The 23,085-nt window shown below is 40.7% G+C and overlaps 1 protein-coding gene across 1 annotated transcript in view; it reads right to left on the bottom strand.

The window, feature by feature from the left end:
* Nucleotides 1-15,305: 15,305 nt before the first annotated feature.
* LOC117370776 (E3 ubiquitin-protein ligase RNF123) overlaps nucleotides 15,306-23,085 on the bottom strand; it is a 75,923-nt gene continuing 68,143 nt past the window's right edge. The window contains exons 38-40 of the mRNA XM_055222140.1: nucleotides 18,177-18,262; nucleotides 15,959-16,044; nucleotides 15,306-15,500 (exon numbers count right to left, since the gene is read on the bottom strand). Coding sequence (XP_055078115.1) covers nucleotides 15,487-15,500; nucleotides 15,959-16,044; nucleotides 18,177-18,262 — 186 coding nt within the window. The 3' untranslated portion in view covers nucleotides 15,306-15,486. The remainder of the gene's footprint in view (nucleotides 15,501-15,958; nucleotides 16,045-18,176; nucleotides 18,263-23,085) is intronic.

Genomic DNA, 23,085 nt, shown 5'->3' with positions numbered 1-23,085 from the left:
GGACTAAACCAGGACTGAACCAGGACTGAACCGGGACTGAACCGGGACTAAACCAGGACTGAACCAGGACTGAACCGGGACTGAACCGGGACTAAACCAGGACTGAACCGGGACTGAACCAGGACTGAATCGGGACTGAATCGGGACTAAACCGGGACTAAACCAGGACTAAACCAGGACTGAACCAGGACTAAACCAGGACTAAACCAGGACTAAACCAGGACTAAACCAGGACTGAACCAGGACTAAACCAGGACTAAACCAGGACTGAACCAGGACTAAACCAGGACTAAACCAGGACTGAACCGGGACTAAACCGAGACTAAACCTGAACTAAACCGGGACTAAACCGGGACTAAACCGGGACTAAACCGGGACTAAACCAGGACTGAACCAGGACTAAACCAGGACTGAACCAGGACTGAACCGGGACTGAACCGGGACTAAACCAGGACTGAACCAGGACTGAACCGGGACTGAACCGGGACTAAACCAGGACTGAACCGGGACTGAACCGGGACTGAATCGGGACTGAATCGGGACTAAACCGGGACTAAACCGGGACTAAACCGGGACTAAACCGGGACTAAACCGGGACTAAACCGGGACTAAACCGGGACTAAACCGGGACTAAACCTGAACTAAACCGGGACTAAACCAGGACTAAACCGGGACTAAACCGGGACTAAACATGAACTAAACCGGGACTAAACCGGGACTAAACCGGGACTAAACCGGGACTAAACCGAGACTAAACATGAACTAAAGCGGGACTAAACCGGGACTAAACCGGGACTAAACATGGACTAAACATGGACTAAACCGGGACTAAACCGGGACTAAACCGGGACTAAACCTGGACTAAACCGGGACTAAACCGGGACTAAACATGGACTAAACCGGGACTAAACCGGGACTAAACATGGACTAAACCGGGACTAAACCGGGACTAAACCGGGACTAAACATGGACTAAACCGGGACTAAACCGGGACTAAACCGGGACTAAACATGGACTAAACCGGGACTAAACCAGGACTAAACCAGGACTAAACCGGGTGAATCAGTGTTGAGTTTTGTGCAGTTTTCTATAGATTCTGTTGCTAACGTAACACATTTATATTTATTCAGCTCCATGAAGCACAGACAGAACTGAACACGTGTCTGGTTTGTTAACGTAAGATATTAACAGTTAATCAGATAAATAAAGCAGAAAAAACAACAAGTTTACTCTGGATCTCACTCCAAATCAATAAATCCACTGAATTCTTCTGAGTATAAGTCGCACCGAGACAAAATATGAACAAAAGTGCGACTTATAATCCAGAAAATATGATAAATAAAGCTGGATTTTTGACGTTTGGTGCATTTATTTGAAAATGTTGTTCTGTTTTTTGGGTCACACATAAGGATTGCTGTGGGTTCATTAAATTCTTTTGCAGATTGTTTATTATTTGAGAAGCTACAGCGGCGTCGTGTTCCGTTTGTCGACTCGTTAACCTCGTCTTCAGAAGTACGAGTCGTGGGTTATTGTCCGTTCATTAGTGGGATGTATCGTCGGCGTCCTCCTTAACGACGCCCGTGTCTCAGGTGTGACTCTCGACGCTCCGGCTCGTCTCGTTGCTGGAGTGTGTCGATGGAGGTGTCGTCTGGGGGATGTGCAGTAGATGTTTCTCCCTCGTGCCTGCTGCTCACACACTCATTGTCTTTCATGTATTCAGCTGATTTCCATCAACAGTGAAGTTTCCGCGCACACACACCGCAGACCTTGTGTCCGCGAGGCATTACGTGACGGTTTTGAAAATGGAGAAAAAGTTGGATTTCACAGATTATGACCTTTCTGCCGATCGGGTCCCGGCTTTCATCTCTACGTTTCCTTTACGGCAGAAACAGGAGCGTGGCTCAGGAAAACGTGCACAGACTAAACGCCGAAGCAGGAGAGAGAGCGTAACTCGGCGTCGTACAGAGTTACAGAACCACGAGGAACGACACGCTGAAATTTACACATAAAAGACGTGGAAATAAACACAAAGTCTAAACAGGTGATGAGGTTATGCAGAAATATGTACGACATCAAACACGAAACGCCGTGAAGACTTTGAACCTGGTGTTTCTTTACGAACAGAAGAAACATTTGGACTCGTCAGATCCCACGAGGTCAATCACAAAGTCAAAGATAAATTTACAACTTCTCAAAAATGGTGTCGATTTAAAAGGTGAGAGGAAACAAAACCTGTTCAGTGAAGAACGTCTTTACTGGAAAAATAACTTCAGCAAGAAAATGAAGTCAGTTTGGTTTGTTTTATTTGTTTGTTTTTTATGACCTTCTATTCATGGGTTTCAGCTTCTTCCTGCTCGATTTGTTGGAGTTTTTACCAAAATACTGTAGATTATATTTAGTTTTAAATTGTGAATCTCTTTGGTCACTGTCCTAGTGACTGTAAACATTCAGGTTTATGGAGTTGAGTGTTGACAGACTTTATCATTTCCCAAACGTTGTAAATCTGGACTATTCTTCCGTCTCTGCTGCGTCCTCTGCTCGACTTGGACTCGTGTTATTCCCTGTCGGTCGGCGCTTTAGCAGCTGGAGGCTGCAGTGTTTTTCTCTCCTCTGTGAGTCGCAGCTGTTTCCATATGTAGTTATACTTTACACAGAGTATTCATCCAGTTTAAACCTGAGATAATAAACGGCTTCATAAACACCTCCATCTTCCATCTGTGCGTCTGAAATGTAAACATTTACCTGTGATTTTGGATTCATTTAACGTTTAGTGTTGAGATTTTTTACCAGCTACAAAATATGATATTCCCCCCACAGTTTAAAAATGATTTGTGTTTTTAACTCAACTGTACATCAGAAAAGGACGACAGGATTTACGCCTCATTATAAGACACAGTCATCACTTCTGCAGGTGAGACAAAGACGAGGCTCTGGACCCACAGAGCTCATCAAACATCCAGGTTTGAGACAGTCCAGTCACAGCTGTCCGTGTCTCAAACGTTTGACGTTCAAAACAGAACAGAACATGTTTGTCTCAGGTTTACACTTTAGAATCACTGATTCAGCACAAATCTGCTCTGTTTCTGTCTTATTTGGTTCTTTTCACTCATAATCGTCTGCTTGTTTAGACATGACGACGTTTCTCTGATTGGTTCATTGGTCTGTCAATCACACACATCAGAGACAGAGACAGGATCTGTGTCCAGACTCTGAGAGACATTTTAAATAGAGTAATAACATGGTGTCAGTGTTTCTCTTTGGTGACTGTTCTGTTATTTGGACTTTCTCTTTGGACAAATAATGGAGTTTTTTTAGGAGCAGTTTGTGTTTGTTTCCTCAGTTATTTGTCCTGAAACTTTCAGAAGAGCAACAAAAACAGCTGCCCTGTTAGCAAAGAGTTTACTGACACATGGAGCTGCGACGTAGAACTGTCCAACCTGAGCTGATATTTAAAAAATCTGTTTATGACACGATCATGAAATGACGTGAAAATATCACAAAATGATCAGGAAATAACAAGATGTAAAAATGAAGAAGAATTATGACATCAGAGGAGGATCCACCCACAGCACGAGTGTCGAGACAGAGGCTACGCTGCTGTTAGCACGACTTTTCCCTCCTGTAGTAGTAGTAGTAGTAGTAGTAGTTGTCTCACGGTGTCTCTTGGCGGTGCTGGACATCGTCCTCACGGTGTCTCTGGTCAAACATCAGTAGATTCTGTATCTGTCCAGACAAATGTGCAGAAGTGGACAGATCGTCCTTTGCTGCTTGTATCACGTTTGATGAAATGATGTCCTTCTGACGTCCTCTCACGTGACGTCGTGTCAAAACGTGAAACTGCTGCTTTTTCTTTAAGTGCAGATGTGACAGTTGTTCGCTGTTGTACAGAATGAACTGATGGATCTATTGAAACAGAATGAAGTCTGGACCACACAGAGGACGGCGAGGACGGCGGCGAGAACGAGTGAGGGTCGTCGTCTTCGAGGACAGAGGTGAGGGAGGGGCTGGTGTCACATGGTCTGTGGGCAGTGACTTGAATGAGAAAAGTCAAAACATGTCCATAATCGTTGTGTCCAGTTGTTGTTGATGATGTTCTTTCTCGTTGTCGTAGTGAGGTCAGAGTAAACGTTGTGTATCTGTGTAAGCCCCGCCTCCTAAGCCCCGCCTCCAGGGCCTCAGGTGAGAGGCTGTGGTCACTTTGGGCCTGCGGACAGATGTATCTGTAAATATGGACAACTGGCCCAGGTCCTGAGGCCACGGTCCACCACTGTGGACTGTAGTTGTGTCCTTGGGCAAGACACTTCACCCATAGAAGATAAACGCAGAGTCAGCAGACGTGTTTCTTTGCTCCTTATATTCAACCTCAGCCTCTAATGGAATAAAATAAGTGAGATCCAGTGTTTTAAATGAGCTCTGATGTTAAACTTAAGTCTCTGCTCTAATTAAAACCAAAAACAACCATGACTAGAAAAATAGACAAACACCTTCTTGTTTCCCGTCGTGAGGTTTGAGGCTGAGCACAGGTTTCCTCTCGGCGGCGTTGGAGCTCAGACCTTTCAAACTGAAACAGCTCATAAAGTCGCCTTGATTTGACGAACACTGCTCCGAAAAACACACGACGAAACAGAGATTCCTCAGGCAATGGGAGGATCTTTTTATATATTCAAATTAACGACATAAAGACGATAAAAACCTGTGGACAAACCCCAAATATGAAGCACAATGTAACGCACAGTCCACGAAGAGCTCAGTGAAAAGGAAAAGGAAGAACAACAATCAAGACAAATCCAAGCTCAGATGTGGGATAAAAGATGATGTTTAATCCGAGTGACGCAGCAGCTAATTAAAAGTAAACAATGCACAAAAATATGTTCAATATGTAGCTTCACACGGCAGAAAGGAACGAGCAGCACCAAAAGAGGGACATGAATTATTAAGAGTGGAAAATAGTGACTGTTTCCACCTCAGTGAAGCACAACACCCCCATCTGCTGTCCCGACGTGGACGTGTGGAGGACGGGGACAGTGTGGAGCAGGACAAACTCACAAGACTCTTTATATTTATCTTTTTACACATAAATAGTGAATAGTTCGGGCAGATTTAAGAGTCGTTCATGTCTGTTCCTGCTCTGAATCAAGTCCACAAACTCAAACTGTGCAGCTTAAAATAGAAATAGAATGAAATTTAACCAAACCGGAGACAAAAAGGTCGATTTAGATGATGTGGTTTGACTCTGACAAAGAAACAACTACCAAAAGAAAAACAAAACTTTGCTGAACTCAAACGTGAAATTCAGAAGCTGCAAATCCAGACATTTAAGTTTTTGTTTGACCAGACGCTGAACCAGAACCAGATCATAAATAATACAGAATGTTTATGGAAGTTCAGAGCTTATTTGTGAAAAGAAACAGTCTCAGGGCAGTTGAAGCTTTGATAAAACTGATAATATTGTTGATTTAATGTTTGATTCTGCAGAAAAGAGCGTTGTTTCTCCATGATTTATCACAGTATCCATGCACTTTTAAAAGACAGACAGTTTTTCTCGCAGAAATAAAACATGTTCTATCAACTCTCTCTTTATTTGTGACAGTTATCCTCCTTTTTCGCTCGAGCTGTAATTCCTTTGGGAAACGTTTGCCTCCATCTGTGTCATAACATAATAGAAGATTAGATGGTTTCATGCAGTTATTGCTTTGGTTACAATCACATTATGGCTCTTTCTATCGTGAGGTCGTGGGTTCGGAGGTTGCCCGCAGGTCGGTGTCGGTCATAATCCTCCGTCTCTGAAATCAAACGGTTAAAGAACATCCTCCTCGGGGCTAAAGACTCGCCGCTTTACACCGTTTAATGTAATTGTGCTCGGACAGATGCTCAAAAATAGGCCCCTCGTCTCTGAAATGACAAACACGTTGGTAAAATATGTTTCTTCTTCTGCAGAATGACAGAAATCACACAGAGGGTTGTGTTTTATTTACACTGAGTCGTCCTGAGACTGTGTTATATTGTGTTATATTCAACATTTAGGTTTAAATATAAAGCCTTTTCTCTTTTCTCTGACTTGTAATGACTCTATGATCCTCCAGATGGCGTTAGAGTCACGTGAAAAGCTCAGGATGGATGTGTGGTTTAAAAATGTACATCCTTTAGTAGTATTTTTATATAATTCTAAACAAATAATGGCATTTGAATATTATTTTTAATCGGTAACTACGATTATTGTGTTTATACTTAAGATGTCACATGTTAATTTAATAAAAAACATCATTTATACTTGTTTTTGTTTGTTTAAATGTCTGAACCTGCAGAGACACACGTTTGTCATCATGTTGTATGTTTTGTGTTGTGTCTGTTGTGTTTTACTTGTGTTTTGTGTTTTGGGCACATCTCAGGGACGTTTCAATAAAAATAAAACCCAAACTGCAAACTTTTATGTTCAGGTTCTTGTTCTGTGGATGTGAAGTTGATGTTTAAATCATTTCATTTCACTAAACACTGCCCCCTACTGGACTCTTCATGTAAAATCACATCTCCAGAGGCTGAAGGAGGATTATGATGAAGCTTTACGGGCGCTCCGTGTGGGTGCTCTTTGTGGGTGCTCCGTGTGGGTGCTCTCTGTGTGGGTGCTCTCTGTGTGGGTGCTCTGTGTGGGTGCTCTGTGTGGGTGCTCTGTGTGGGTGCTCTGTGTGGGTGCTCTGTGTGGGCGCTCCGTGTGGGTGCTCTGTGTGGGTGCTCTGTGTGGGCGCTCCGTGTGGGTGCTCTGTGTGTTTCACTGTTGTTCTGTTGTTCTCTGCATTTACCTCTAGGACTGTTTTTTTTTAAGCACATCTTGTTTAACTTATATTTTATTTTTATTATTATTATTATTATTATTATTATTATTCAGTGTTTTTATGTTTCACTTTATCACTGAAGAAAGTTCCAGTTTGTGTCACTGATGATAAAAGTCTGACTCTGATCTGATGTTTGTTGCAGATCGACTGAAAACTTAAAGTGCAGTTTTATTTGTAGATTAAAAAGAAAATGAAATAATAAAGTGACTCAAACATAAGGTGCAGTGCAGTCTCTGTCCCACAGGGGGAGACACTGGTCTGGTTCTTTTTAAAACATAAATGTCACAGTTTGTTTTGTCCTCGTCTGTTTTTAAAAATGGAGCATGAGTCTGAAATAAAGAGTCAGATTGAAGCTGCAGAGGCTGCACTGGCTCTGGTCCATGAGGTCGACGGGACTGAAAAATGAAAACATAAAGAACATGGATCACGTGTGATGTTTTTGTGATTCAGACAAACTCAGCAGTACAGCTGTGATCAGTGAAGGTTTTTGACTTGATCATGTCCCACTTGTTTTTCTTCTTCTCTCATTTGTTAAAGTAGAATCTTCCACTAGGGGGCGTCCGTGTCCTGGTGTCGATGCTACAAACCTTTGTGCAGCATCAAACAGAGACACATGTACCACCGTGAGCGTCCTCTGCCCTCACACTCCTCCACCCTGCAGTGATGGTGGAGCTTATGGCTCTTTCCGTCGCAGGCTCTCAAGGCTCTGCTGGTGACCTGGTCCTGTCCAATAAGAACAAACCCACTCTGCACAAACATCTGTCCTTTTAAATGTGCGCTCAAATACAGAGTCACTATGAGCCACAAACCTTTACATCAGGGATAATGCAGCGCTGGAGCTGTGGGTGGAGCTGTGGGTGGAGCTGTGGGTGGAGCTGTGGGTGGAGCTGTGGGTGGAGCTGTGGGTGGAGCTGTGGGTGGAGCTGTGGGTGGAGGAGAGCTCTCCTCATCAATGACAATAAAAGTGACAGTTTAACAACAGCAAAGAAACAGAAACATGATTCAACTGATGAAGGAAGAGACGATAAACGTGTTTGTTTTTCTTTTGTTTGTTTTTCTTTTGTTTGTTGTTTGTTTTTCTTTTGTTTGTTGTTTGTTTTTCTTTTGTTTGTTTCTCATTTGTCCAAGTATCATTTTATCATTTATCATTTTAAATCTGTTCACATGATAAAGTTTCATTTTTGACTGGACGTTTCCTTTTTTCCTGCTGATTTGTTTTGTGGTTTTTCACGTGATGAAAAATGTGCGTAAATGTAAAGTAGAGACTAAATGCAGCACAATTATCCTCATTTGAAGAGCTCTAGAGCTTTAAGTGCAGAGTGAGGCTCATTCTGCTGCACTGATGTGGAAATGTCTGTTCAGTGGAAAGAACGGGCAGCTCTGAGTGGATTTTAAAAGGCCAAGTGTTTTGTCCAAAGCCCGAGTCGTCTGCACCTGAACTAAACTGATCCCTGGACTTTAACGTGGCATCAGTTTAAATAAATGTGAGCCATAAAACGAGAGGATGTTGAGTTTACGCCGTGTTCAGGTGATATTTGAGACGCTGCAGTGGGCCAGTGTTTGGTTTATCTGAGCTGAGTTTGCAGGTTCCTCACTCGAGTTTCCCCATCGAGCGTCTCTGGAGCTGCACAGGTTTAGATTGAACAGATTACACTAAATAATAATAAAATAATAAATCCTGTTTTCATCTCATGGCTCTCATCGCTGCATTTGTCGGTTTAGATGCTCAAATTGCTCTAATAAATGAATAATAATACTTTAAATATAATAATACTTTATGTTTTATCAGTGTTTCTGAGGTTCGGTGTCAGGGGAGTCTTTTTTATTCTGTAAAAGTAGAAAGAGTTGGTAAAATCCTCCAGTTTAAATCGTCCTAAGGCTCAGTGTCTGGAGATTTTTTTTTTTTTTTGCACTTTTTTTAAATTAAATTAATTACAAATATACAAATATATAAACAGTGAACAACGGCAAGAGGCTTAAGAATCACATTATATTATATTCACACGGCAAGAATATTAAACCAATGTAATAAATAAATAAATAAATAAATAAATAGTTGTACATTTTAAATTACAAATTCTGTGCTTTTGTTTTGAGCTTTTGCGTTTGAACAAAAGGGATTTAAAAACAGTAAGTTTGTGTTTCAGGTTAGAAAATTTACAACAATGAATCTGATATTTTGAGACGATTAGGATTAGATTCAATACGTATATATATTTATTTCCACATCTTTTTTGAAAACACTAAAAATCGTTTTGAAGTTGTAGGTTTATATCAAGATTAAGATTCAAGATTTGAGTTTAGAGCCAAAACAGGCGACTGTGACAGAACAAAGATGATCTACATTTAAGACACTTTCTGAAACAACAGCATCGACGGAAACATCTGTGTAGGATTTTCAGACAAACCTCATGAATCTTATTAGTTCCAAGGTGGGCGTGGCCTAAGAACTCGGTGGGCGTGGCGTCGGAGCTCGGTGGGCGTGGCGTGGTAATTACAGTTTTGGAAAGTGGCCTTTTATTGAACATTTTAAATTATAAGCTGCTTGTGATTCCCAAAAGTCCTTGTTGTTTTATTGACACATAAACCTGACGCTTCCCAGAAAGTCCAATCAATCACGAGATTCAAAATATGTCTCCAAAAATGCACCTGGACATTCAATAACGAGTCAATATAAAGCCTTAAAAACAGTTTGTTTAGAGCGACACTGCGCTGATGAGTGACCACAGGCACAGACCGGCAGCCACACTCTGGGGCAGCTGTGGCCACGACCAAAGTGTCACTGACAACGACTGAGTAATGGAACAAAGTCCAGCGTCCGTGTGTCGCTAGAACGAAGTTGAATGTCACTTTATCTCGTCCTGAAGTTTGAGATTTATTGCTGCTGTCAAACTGCGGAACATTTTTCAAAACTTTATATTTGATTTGAGTAACGTAGAACTGAGATCCACTGACGCGTGGAGCATTTTAAATCACGTAAACAAGACGGAGAGTAAACCAGCTCCACCTGTGCAGATTCTGCTGTTTTGAACGAAACTCTTTGACCCATTTCACATTGACCCAGTTCTGTTGTTTGGAGTGGGACCCTCAGCGTGTGTCCATTTGTGTCCATTTGTGTCCATTTGTGTCCAGGTCGTGTCCCGCTCTGCTTCTTCATCGATCTGGGGTAAAAAGGAAGGCTCTTGTTCCACTATAAATACTCACTGCTATCGATGCCCTTGTGCAGTCCTCCTCCTCCGACTCTCCGCTCGCCCGGCTCTTTTGTGCCGTCGACGCCTCCTTGCCATCTCGCGTCCCCTCGCCGCTATTTTTATCTCCGATCTATAAACTGGACGCTGGACTCGGTGTCAGGCTGTTGTGTTCGCTCTGGATCAGACGAGCAGGTGACACAAAACACGAGAGAGTGAAATCGTGCACTTCCCAGGATGACAATAGATGCATCTATCTCCATGGAGACGAGCAGGTCGTGTTACCGGGCAGGTTTACAGGTCAGGTCTATGGAGAGGTCTATGCTCACAGTAACAATAGGTGTTTTTGAGGAAGAAAAACACCTTTATTTAAATAAATGTGAGACGGATAAGTCGATTGCCACTGACATAAAAACCCGTCGCCACCATCAGATCGACTTTTTAGTTATTCGTCATTTATTTTTGTGTTATCCAGTTGTTTAATTTGTGCAAAAATAAGCCTCTCCACGCTTCTGTTTGTGTTCTACGTCTGGTTTAAAGCTTTTCGTCACGTGGCACCAGCCCTGGACCAAGTGGCTACACAATCTCATAAAACTCAATAATTGCTAATTGAATGTTCTAGCAATTTTATTTCCAACATTTACACAAAAAGCTTGGATAATATTCACGGGGTTTACAGATATATCAAGTAAACAAACCCATAATAAACCAACGAAAAAGGACAGATACTTGGACAGACGCAGCTGGGGGAGTCTGTGTTAAAAACATAGACAATGATGCAGTTCCTCCCAGTGGAGCTCAGCTGTGCTCAGGGAGGGGAAAGCCCAAAGGGTGAGGGGCGTCAGAGGGACACGGGGGTCTGGGGTCTCATCTGTCGCTCAAAAACAAGTGATTCAGAAACATTACTCAACGAAAATATGGACTTTTACGTTCATTTATCGTTTGAGACTCAGATTATGTGGGATTCTCTTTCAAATTGTTATGGAAATTGAAAGTATGTCACGTTTAACTAGTAAATTAAAGTCACAAATGATGAAAAACGCTCAAATTCTACATCAGAACGTGTGGATAGAACAAATGACTGACGTAAATCCAAACCTGGAGATGTGTTGGACAGCGCACTTCCTTCTTAGTATAAAAAAAACAACACAATGTGGGAAGTAAAGCAGCTGTCATGTCCCAGTGACAGGCTTAATGATAGACTTTTAAATGTCATCCTAATGTCACTGCAGTTATTTGCTTTTACCTGGCGCCAAAATAAACTACACAGACGCAAAATCACAAGAAAAGAAAGTTGACAGTCGCGTTGTGAAAAGATAAGGTTGTCTTTTTGTGAAAATACTTCCAGTTTTACAGCTGAAGTTGAGACGTTTCCTTCTCTCTGGTTAAACGCTCACGACAAAGAGACAAATATGAGACTTGTCCTTCAGTGGAACGACTCTTTTGAGGTTTTTGGATGATGTCAAGTGACGCTAGAACTGGTTAAAAACATTATTTCGATCATTTGTTGCAATTAAAACAAAATACCAAACGTGGGGGCCATCGGCTGGTTTGAATAAATAATTTAATGCAGTTACACAGTTCATACATTTTGTGCACTCACGACGAAGAGACGGGTATGAGCCTCGTCTCCTCTAAACCCAAGTTCCCTCCAAGTTCCCCCAAAAAAAGTCAAAACAAACACAATAGTCTGTTGAATATTGCTTAGTGCAGCCGTTATACAATCATTTGACAACAAGAGCACTCTGTAAACCCAATGATATGCACTCCATTCACTCAAATACATGCTTAGAGTATATATATTATTATTAAAGTACCACTGTGTACTCTCGACACAAGTGGAAACATGCCACCGACCAACACGTACACAACTTTTCCCCTCGGACAAAACCTTTCAAAGTTTAGACACGGTTTCAGCTTCATTCGTTTTTCCGTGCGGAGCCACAAAAATTAAAGTTCACCGTGTTATTTCAGAGCGTTACAGAGAAAAAGTGAATATAATGTAAGTGAAAATTGTGTTTTTTTCTGTAAATTCTATCCACTTTTCGCCGCGCGGGTCTAACGTAAGAATCTCTGACGACATCACATGATCTGTCAGTGCAAAACCAAACACAAACTAAAGCCTTAATAGTGTAAACGTACAACATCACTAACACACGTCTGTCAATACTTTGGTGTGGAGTTACTCGTCCGGACGCACTTTGCAAACGGACACCACAGAAGTTTACTCGTCTTTAAACATCACCTTGTAACGGCATAAAATCAATACAGAACAATAACTGATCTAATCTCTCGACTCGCCCTGGTCTTTAACGTGTCCGGGAGCAAAGTCAAAACATTATTTTTACCTCCACATGCGACATTATGCAGCTTTATTTGGACTTTTTGTTTCTGAAAGCTGATTTTCTAAGCCGTCTGTCGTATTGAAAAGACAAAAAGCTACAGTGGAACCAAAGAGCGGACGTATCATCGTGATTATTATATCGAATTTGAGCTGCGGAGCGTCAAATAACAAACTTCTACAGCAGGTTTTTGGTTTCTTCTGTTGTTTCTTTGCTGCAGCTCACGTCTTTTGAATGACACTGTGTTTTTAAAATGGTCGCTCGCTGTATCGCGGTTCATCCTTCGCGGTCTCGCTGTTTCGCTTCTACGCTCTACGAGTATGAACCTGCGTCGTGCTCTGCGTCCTCAGACAAGTTTAACTCGTATAAAATAATGCTGCAGATTTACAGAGTGTCGATATTTTGTTATAAATACTGTTTTATGTTTACATGAATATTGTTAAAATATCTTACAACTGTTATTATTTAAGCTTTACGTAAATATGTTACCGTCACTTTAAGAGCGACAGCACGCACGAGGAAAAGAGCACACGCCCGGGAAACGAGCTGAGGCGGCGCATAAACACGGAGACACATGTTTTTGCTTTTTTTTTTTACCGTCGTATTGTTTATTGTTTATTTTTGAGACTTGGTTTGATTATTTCTGTAAAAAAGTTAAATTTTGTAACTCTCTTTTTACATCGGAGTCTGGTGGAAGTTTTTTTCTCTTCAATAAAATTACATGAGGAACTGAAACGGACGACACACAACCAGGCCTGTGTGAGAAAAGTGTATAAAGTGTGTGGTGAGGGGTTTTACAGACAAAAACATAGAGAATAATGTAAAAAATAAAGCTGATACTTCACAGATTTGGCCTGTTGTGGATTATTTTGAAACAAACCACTGCACTGGGATCATCTCACATTACACTGGACAACACTAAATTATTTATTGTCTAAGATTTTTTAGCTGATTTAGGATCATTTTGATGTGCTGAATCCAAAAATCACATTGGTTTTGCTCAATCAGGTCAACTTTCTGAACTAAGCTACATATTTGTTGATTTTGTTGAGTATTTTCACGTCCTGAATTTTACACAATGATGACGTAACGTTCCAATTTACATGTACTTACCTTTATTTAACTTTAATTAACGTAACATTTAATTCATACATTCTGTTGGAAAAATATTTTTTATCTCCTAAAACATTTTTTGGATGAGAAATATGAAAGAAAATCAACTGATAATGTCACAAAATTGTAATTAAATTAGTATAAAAACCTGACCTGACTGAGAAAAATGGATATTATTTTTGGATTCAGCTAAATGATCCTAATTCAGCTGAAAAAACACAGACGACTTTCAAAAATGTTTTTTTTGTGACCCAGTGTTATTGTTATTGTGTCAGTGGCATAAAGTAGTTTCAGTTTCATCGTCTATCGCAGTACATCGTGTGTCGTACTTCAAAACCTGTTACTGCGACGGACCTGCTAAAGAGAACGCGTAAAAGTCCAAATGAACACAAACATATTCTGATTAAACTGTTTACAAAGGCTTTCAGACGCAGGCCTAATCGATCTTGTTTATCGTCCTGTTTATACAGTTAGAGCGACTGTTGACTTCCTCCTCGCTCTGTAATGAATGACGTTTATTATGGATGTTCTGTAAACTCGTTCCACGAAGTACAGGCGGCGTGTATTTCAGAGTACGGTGAACACGGCGCTGACAGTTTGGGGTGAGACGTTGTGTAAATATGACGTCGTTTGACTGGACAGCGCTGTGGTCCCATCAGCCCAGACTGTTTATGAGGAACATACAGGGTCGTGTCTTTAGAGCGAGGGAACAGTGCGTCCCCTCACACCGGGGGCTTTCTATTTAACGCAGCAATAAATCACTTTGTTGTCTCGTAAAAACCGGAGAAACACCTGAATCAAGCGAGAAGCAACGTTCAAGCCATGTTTCAATTTGACCCCGACCAGCAGCGACGCAGTAAAATGAAGAAAGAGTCAGCAGATTGATAAAATATATCAAAATTAAGGGTAAAAACCAAAAAGGAAAGGACTCGTTTGACACGTGACAAGGTTTTTAGCTCAAGAACAGAACAATTAAGCTAATGATCTTCAGCCTTATTGACATTTTGATAATAACCTGATGTAAAAATACTGCTGCTCTTATGGAGAACAACTCAAACTGTTGTTCTTTAAATCAATTGGAGTCCGGCTGCTGGGAGCCGCTTTACTCCAGTTCAAATAGATCGATCTGCAGATTCATTTCTGTGCGACCGAACCCTGGGGGCGGAGCTTCTGTGGACGACTCATGATCAGCTTTAAGATGTTTAACGACTTTAACCAGAGCAGACCTTTGTAAACTGAACAAGTTCAACTATTTATGCAGATTCATAATAGAAAAGGGACCATTACATACAATGAGGTCCTGTACATAAATATGCATTTACGTCGATAATAGAAGATAAAAGTTTAGATGATTTTACACATATTTATATATGTCATTTATATAAACCTGTACAATTTAAAGTCTTATGTTCTGTGTACTGTTCAGTTTAAACTTTATATTTTTACATAAACTATAACGACGGCTCCAGGAGTAAACGAAACACTAGAGTCACAAACACGTGGAGTTTAGACTTTTTCATGAGCTGCTCATTTACCACAAACTCAAACAGACTGTGATTCTACAGTTTGATTCACTACAACTTCATCCCTTTCATCAACTATCACATACAGTACATATATATATATATAGTATATACAGTACATGCAGTATATACAGTACATATATATATACAGTATATACAGTATATACAGTATATACAGTACATACTGTGCAAACTGTACACAGTATATACAGTACAGTATATACAGTACATGCAGTATATATACATACAGTACATACAGTACAGTACATACACTATATACAGTACGTACAGTATATAAGTACATACAGTACAGACGTGTAAAATCTTTGGGTTTATTGATATGTCAGAGAGAAGTGCTTTTCATAACTGAGTTTGGAGTGAACTGTACACGTCCTATAGATCTGTGTGTGTGTGTGTGTCTCCGTGTGTCTCTATGCATGTCTCTATGTCTCTGTGTGTCTCTGTGTGTCTGTGTGTGTCTCTATGTCTGTTAGGATCCTTGAGGTTTGCTGTGTCTGTGTGTGTTTCTGTGTCTCTGTGTGTGTCTGTGTCTCTGTGTGTGTCTCTGTGTCTCTGTGTGTCTCCATGTGTGTCTCTGTGTCTGTGTCTGTGTCTGTGTGTGTCTCTGTCTCTGTCTGTGTCTCCGTGTGTCTCTGTCTCTGTTAGGACCCTTGAGGTTTGCTGTGTCTGTGTGTGTCTCTGTGTCTCTGTGTGTCTCTGTGTGTCTCCATGTGTGTCCGTGTGTCTCTGTCTCTGTTAGGATCCTTGAGGTTTGCTGTGTCTGTGTGTGTTTCTGTGTCTCTGTGTGTGTCTGTGTCTCTGTGTGTGTCTCTGTGTCTCTGTGTGTCTCCATGTGTGTCTCTGTGTCTGTGTGTGTGTCTGTGTGTGTCTCTGGCTCTGTCTGTGTCTCCGTGTGTCTCCGTGTGTCTCCGTGTGTCTCCGTCTCTGTTAGGACCCTTGAGGTTTGCTGTAGTCCTCGACTCCTGTGATCGTGGCTTTGCAGAAGAAACAGTCCTTGTTGTTCATCAGATGTTGATTGATGCAGGCTCTGAGCAGAAAAAAAGAAATGAAACAAATGAGAGAAATGTCATTTCAACGAGGCCAAGTGTGTTAAAAAGATGGAGCATATTATTTACATGTTTACAGTTTATTTAGTGTGAACACAGCTCCTCGTGGTAGATGTTGTAGTTTATCATTTCTTACAGTGACAGTAAATGCACTTGACCATCTAAATCACACAACTCAGGCCCAGGGTGTAATTATATTTGTTCTGTGAGATCATATCAAATGTGCAGTGTACAGCTCAAGCACCACTAATACTACAAACCCCAGAATGCTTTGCTAGTGCACTGTAGTCGAGAAGAGCTCCGCCTTTTCTGTGACTATTTCATTTTTCATTAGTTCCTTGGCCAAATTAATCACTACAGACCTATTTAAATAAAGAATTAACACAACTGATGTGTCTTTTATTTTTATTTTATTGAATTTCTCATATGTTTGTAATATCAGGCTCGAGTTGTTCCAGATTTTGTGTTTAAGCAGAAATAAGTTTGTTTCCAGATGAAAAGGTTAAACGTTACACATCAGGTACAGGCAATTTTTTTTTATAAATATTGAGTTTGTCCCATGAATTTGTCTCAGTTTTACATTTTTGTACTTTAATATTTGACTGTTTCTGACACGCTGCTGCTGTTTAGAAAAGACTGAGCTGAAAAGTCCAATAAAATGTTCACACATGTTTGGACTGGACTTTTCATTCCACAAACATGTTACTTTAATAACTTGGTTTCTCTCCAAAATAAATCGCTCTAAAATGCTGCTGTTGCTTAAAATTGATTTAAAAAGATTTGAATGGAGTTAGTTACATATCTCAAAAGTGCAGGTGTGCAGAATCAGCTCATGTTGCTGTACTTCACTCCTCGACACTTTGAGTTCTCAATCAAACCCAGAATAATCCATAAGGCGACTGCGCTGACGTGCCAGCCGAGCTAAATCAAACCTAGCTCCAGGATAACATGAAATATGCACATCGGGATACGAATTGGACCAAGGTCAGCCGCTGGTGGAGCTGCGGGTTTGTCCACGGTCAGCAGTTATCAAACAGCTGACTCACACACGTGCAACTGTGTGTGTGTTTTCATATGAAATATTCAATATAAATACACACACAGAGGTTTTTTTTTGCGATTCTGCACGAGATGGACCAGAGTCACAAACATATTTCGTCTGAAGCTTTTTTAAAGTATCGATTGGAGAAAAGCAGTGAGAGATTCTGGTAGACTGGGTTTATTTGTGTTTTCGTGCTGTCAATTGTTTAAATCAATGGGGCACACAGATGAATGAAAGCGAGAGACGGCGGCGCTCGGGGAGTTAGAGAGTTGTGTTTAATACATGAAGGCACATTCGCTCAAACATGTTGAAGAAAACAGCAGGAGAAGCCTTTTTCTTTTACCAAGGTCTGTGGATAAACCAGTTACAGCAGATAATGGCTGAACTATCCACAAAGAGAACACGCGCATTGATTATTCACTCATTTAAATTCCAAGGGAGACTAAAATTGAAGGCACGCGGAGTATTTTTTCTTTCTTTCTTGCATTGCACATACGGACGTCAAAGCGGAGTATGATAAAAGGATCCTGTCCTTCAGAGTTTCCTTGGAATCTATTGAGAGCCCTTGAGTCACTATAACAATTCAAAGCCTCCCTTGACCCTTAAGACCTCCTTCGAACAGAAAAGCAATATTCAGTTTTGATGAACCGTAGTATAGTCAGCGGCGAGTGTATAGAAATAGAAACACCTGCTTTAAGTCTGAAGAATATGCACTTTATGGGAAAAACACTTGAAAAGTCGTCACGTGGATTAACATTTTTGTTTACAGGCCTGAAAAACTGATGAGTCTGCAGCTGCGTTCTTATTTATTTGTTCTGTTTTGTTTAGCCAAGCGTCGTTTTGCTTGGTTTTTTTTTCATATTCTTTCGTTTTTGTCTCAGAACCAAAGCAGTTCATCTTAGGATCCCACCACCACCTGATTAAACCGAAGAGAAACTTTCAAAAGCAGGTCTAATCCATAAACTTTTTCAAAATGTATGATGTTTTTCTGAGGATCCAATAGAAGATCAGAGGCACATCTGTGAGACGCAGGTTTGTGTGTGTGTGTGTTTGTGTGTGTTTGTTACTCACTTGCAGGATTTGTGGGAACATGGCTTGAAAATGGCAGAGATGGAGTGAGCGTAGCAGATCGGGCAGAGGTCTTCTTCACTGGTCGGCTGCAAGGAAAAAGAAACAAGATTTATGAAAGTGACCCCCTAAAATCTGTCTTGAAAAAACAGTTTCTTAGATTTTCAGGCTAAGAAAGTTTTGATTCAGGTGCAAAAGGCAGCTTCACACCACTTTAAAGTGTAAGATATTAATCTACTTACTTATAGTTACATTCATCGATTTTCTCTTTATTTGCTCTTTATCAAATGCATTATCATCCATTTCCTCTGAGTGTTTCCCTTCACTGTGATTGGTCAAATCTGCCTGTCACTCAGAGCACGACAGAGGACGACCAAAAGGAACCATAGACTCTTCATATAAATGGACATAGCTAACTCCAGCTAATCACCGCGACTCGCCATTCTTGTCTTAAATGTTCGTATTAACCCTCTACATGATCCTGGGGTTTTTATTTTGCAACTTTGTCCGTAAATCAAGCTATGAACATTAATAACAGACGCTTTCTTTTCTAGCGTTAGCAACAGGTTTGATTGACAGCGTTGCTAAGTGCCTGCTCTGTGCTAAACCAGCGGTGCGGCGGCGTGAAGCCTGCTCCTGATTGGCTCTTTGGTTGCTATGATACTCGTAATTCCACATACGGCTCCAGATTAGCCGCTACAACTGCTAGCATCGATGAGCTTCATTTGACTGGAGCAGAACGCTGTGGGTGACGTCACACTTTCATTTTCATATCATTTATTTATTTTGAGGAGATATATCGAGTATACTTAACGCACATTTCACAAATTCTCTGATTTAAGATCGAAAAGGAGTGGGAAACATATTAAAACACTTTAAATCCCACCTGTACCTTCCATTAGGAAATGAATTAAATGATTTGTTTAAGATTCTTGTTCATCTGAAAACTTAGTCCACTTCTTTAAACAATCTGTGGTGCTGCAATAATAATAATAATAAAAACACTGATGTAACAACCTCAGTAATTCACAGATTATCACAGGGTCAGGTTTTATACAGCCTGAGGACTCCCCGTGTTTATTATTAGCACATTTACCCCCCACTTGCATTTTGGGCTTTTGGAGTTAACACCACATGGGCCAATGGAAACACGCTTCTCGAGATGTCAACGTCACACCCAAACTTCACACTTTGCCTTGCATTCCCAGCGCTCTCCTCGACCCATATGTTCCCTTGGCAGCTACTTTTCACTTCACCAATCTGCCACGCAAACAGACGCCACAGAACAGCCTCGATCGGAGCTAACAAACGCCACAGAACAGCCCCGATCAGAGCTAACAAACGCCACAGAACAGCCCCGATCAGAGCTAACAAACGCCACAGAACAGCCCCGATCAGAGCTAACAAACGCCACAGAACAGCCCCGATCAGAGCTAACAAACGCCACAGAACAGCCCCGATCAGAGCTAACAAACGCCACAGAACAGCCCCGATCAGAGCTAACAGACGCCACAGAACAGCCCCGATCAGAGCTAACAAACGCCACAGAACAGCCCCGATCAGAGCTAACAGACGCCACAGAACGGCCCCGATCAGAGCAAACAAACGCCACAGAACAGCCTCGATCAGCCCTAACAAACGCCACAGAACAGCCCCGATCAGAGCTAACAAACGCCACAGAACAGCCCCGATCAGAGCTAACAGACGCCACAGAACGGCCCCGATCAGAGCTAACAAACGTCAGAGAACAGCCCCGATCAGAGCTAACAAACGCCACAGAACAGCCCCGATCAGAGCTAACAAACGTCAGAGAACAGCCCCGATCAGAGCTAACAGACGCCACAGAACAGTAGCGCTCCTGCTTTAGCCCTAATGAACTTTAACCTGTACACATGCAAATACGGTTTAGGCATCTATGTCGTAAATTAAATGTATTTTATTTAAATGTTGTAATAAACTGAATGCATTTAAAATAGATTTTTATTAGTTATGTGACATGAGCTGTTCACAATAATTTCATTCCAGTCGTCACATTCTGGATGTTACAAATATGAACATGTTTTTTTAAATGTGAGCTAACTCGAACTTTAAAGGGTCAATTTACAAATGTGTAAAAGAAAAGGCAGAACTGTCTTTGTGTTCAAACATAATTGTCTTGTTGAATAAAGGTCAGGATATACAGTTTTAGTTGTACTTCCACCTGCATCTACTGTATTTTCTGGAGTATAAGTCGCACAAGCCAAAAAATGCATAATTATGGAGCATCTTAGTACAAGTCACAGCCCTGGAAAAACTGTGAAAAAAGTGCAACTTATAGAATACGAAAAATACGGTATTTGAATATTTCTTATTTTAACCTGTCATATTTATTTTATATTAAACATTACATCAGTCAGTCAGTCATTTGTGGATCTTGATGCCTCTGAAGACCACGACAAATACCATCGCTGGATCAGACACTTGGACTAAAGCAGCTGAAAAGACGCTGCTCCATCATGTGACTCTTCTGAGGAACGCCACAGGAACATGTAAGAATCACTAAAGCTAAGTTTAAACTGAAGACAGAATGAAGCTCTATATTCTACCTTCAAAAGTGTCACCTTCTCTTTTCTAAACTCCACAATTTCCAGTCGACTTCCAGCTCCGCAGAACATCAGACTAATAAATTGCCGTGTGATTGGTTCACGTCAAATGCATTGTATAATTTTCACTCTAACACTTCTCCATCTGTTCGTTCACATCTCTCCATCTTCCTGTTCCTGGATCTGTCTCTGGTGTCACCGTCTCACCAGGAGTTCATTATCTCACCATCGAGTCGTTATTCAACCTGCCTCATTCACACGCGTGTTATCAACACGTTACTGCTCCTGGTTTGTTTGATGAAATTATCCTCACACGCAAAACACACTCAAAACACACTCAAACACACGCAAATACACGCAAAAGACACAAAAACACACGCAAAACACACTCAAACACACGCAAAAGACACACAAAAACACGCAAAACACTCAAACACACGCAAAACACACACAAACACACGCAAAACACAATCAAACACACTCAAACACACGCAAATACATGCAAAAACACGCAAAACACACTCAAACACACGCAAAAGACACACAAAAACACGCAAAACACTCAAACACACGCAAAACACAATCAAACACACAAAACACACACAAACACACGCAAAACACAATCAAACACACTCACACGCAAAACACACACAAACACACGCAAAACACACGCAAAACACAATCAAACACACGTAAAACACACGTAAATACACGCAAACACACGCAAAACACACACAAAAACACACTCAAACACACGCAAAAGACACAAAAACACACATAAATACACACAAAACACACTCAAACAATGCAAACATACGCAAAACACACGCAAAACACAATCAAACACACGCAAAACACACACAAACACACATAAACATGAGATTTTTCAAGCACTTCCATCTAGTTTGACTTCCTCATTCCGACTCTTCCAGTGCTGAACTTATTATACTGATATTTTCTCTGGTACACACTTTTACACTGAGGAACTACAACTACTCGGGGTATTTTTGACCAAATAAAAGTATAACACAATATAATAAATGTATGTAAACGCACAGTGTGAAACATTTCTGTGTAAATGATGGATAGTGGAGGCCTAAACTGGTTGGTTATATAACAAAATTACCTGTCAAACTAATACATTAATCAGTTTTGGGCAACTTTGGTGATTTTAACGATGAAAGACGCTAAAATTATTATAAATAAACCTACTGTGCCAAGTACACAAACCATATACGACAGGTTCATAGTCATTAGCAATAAAGTCTTTTCTGATTCTGGTCAGTTGCTTTAGTTTTACATCCAAAAATCAACACTGAATAGAACAGTCACAGTGTTTTTACAAATGTGCAGCGCAGTAATTGTTTTGTTTTTCACACTAGTCAAAAGTTTGGACGTGTTTTCATTGACGTTTCTTCTTTATTTCCATTGTAGATTCTCTCTGAAGGCGTCAAAACTATAAACGGACGCATATGTAAAGTAGAAAAACAACAAGTAAACTCAAAATAGCACAATACTTGTTTTATATTTTTGAATTTTAATAATATCTAGCCTTTCCTTTGCACTTTTGGCATTTCTTGACCTGGAAAACCATCCAAGACGCTCATAGAGAAGACCAAAAACACGTAGTCGAGATATTTAACTGTTCTGTCTTTGCTCCATAATTATTCCATACATGTTACTTCATATACTTAAAGCCGTCTGTGCGTTTATAAAATGTATAAAGTCATAAACACAAAAACACTCTGAATGAGCGTGTGTGTCCAAACCTTTGACTGGCAGTGCACATTTATCAGTTAATCATCGTTATTCCAAACTTCCTGATCCCTGTCCATTGGTTTGATTGGATTTATTTTATTTTTTAACCTTTTTAAATCTTTTCTCTTGGATCTTTGCCCAATTACAGCGGTGAAACTTGGCCAAAAAGAGCTTAAAGTGATTAAAAGATCAATAGTTCATATGTATCCGATGCATTCTGCTCCGAGAGACGTTCCTCAGATAAAAACTCGTAATATTAATAAACGTGAGAGCTCGTGTTTAGTCGAGGAGCAGCTACTTTGAGTAAAAATCAATCTGTGCCTTTGATTGCCCTTTGGTGTCGGCTCCCTGTAATAAATCCTCTGTTTTTCCACAGTCTCTGGTGAGAGATTGGGGCTTAAGGCCACGGTGCAGCCCAGAGTTTCCAGAGAGAGAGATTTAAATGAGGTTTTCATAACATAGAACTTTACTGAAACATGCAAAGAAAGATTATTGAACTCACATGAGACAAAGACGTGGCACTGGCCTTTGAACATTTGTGCAGACGAAGTCGCACAAGAGAAAACAAACGG

The sequence above is a fragment of the Periophthalmus magnuspinnatus genome, chromosome 5, assembly GCF_009829125.3.
Source record: "Periophthalmus magnuspinnatus isolate fPerMag1 chromosome 5, fPerMag1.2.pri, whole genome shotgun sequence".
In the NCBI taxonomy this organism is placed as follows: domain Eukaryota; kingdom Metazoa; phylum Chordata; class Actinopteri; order Gobiiformes; family Gobiidae; genus Periophthalmus; species Periophthalmus magnuspinnatus.
Note: the sequence above shows the minus strand (reverse complement) of the source record. Positions and strands in the feature narration are given on the sequence as shown.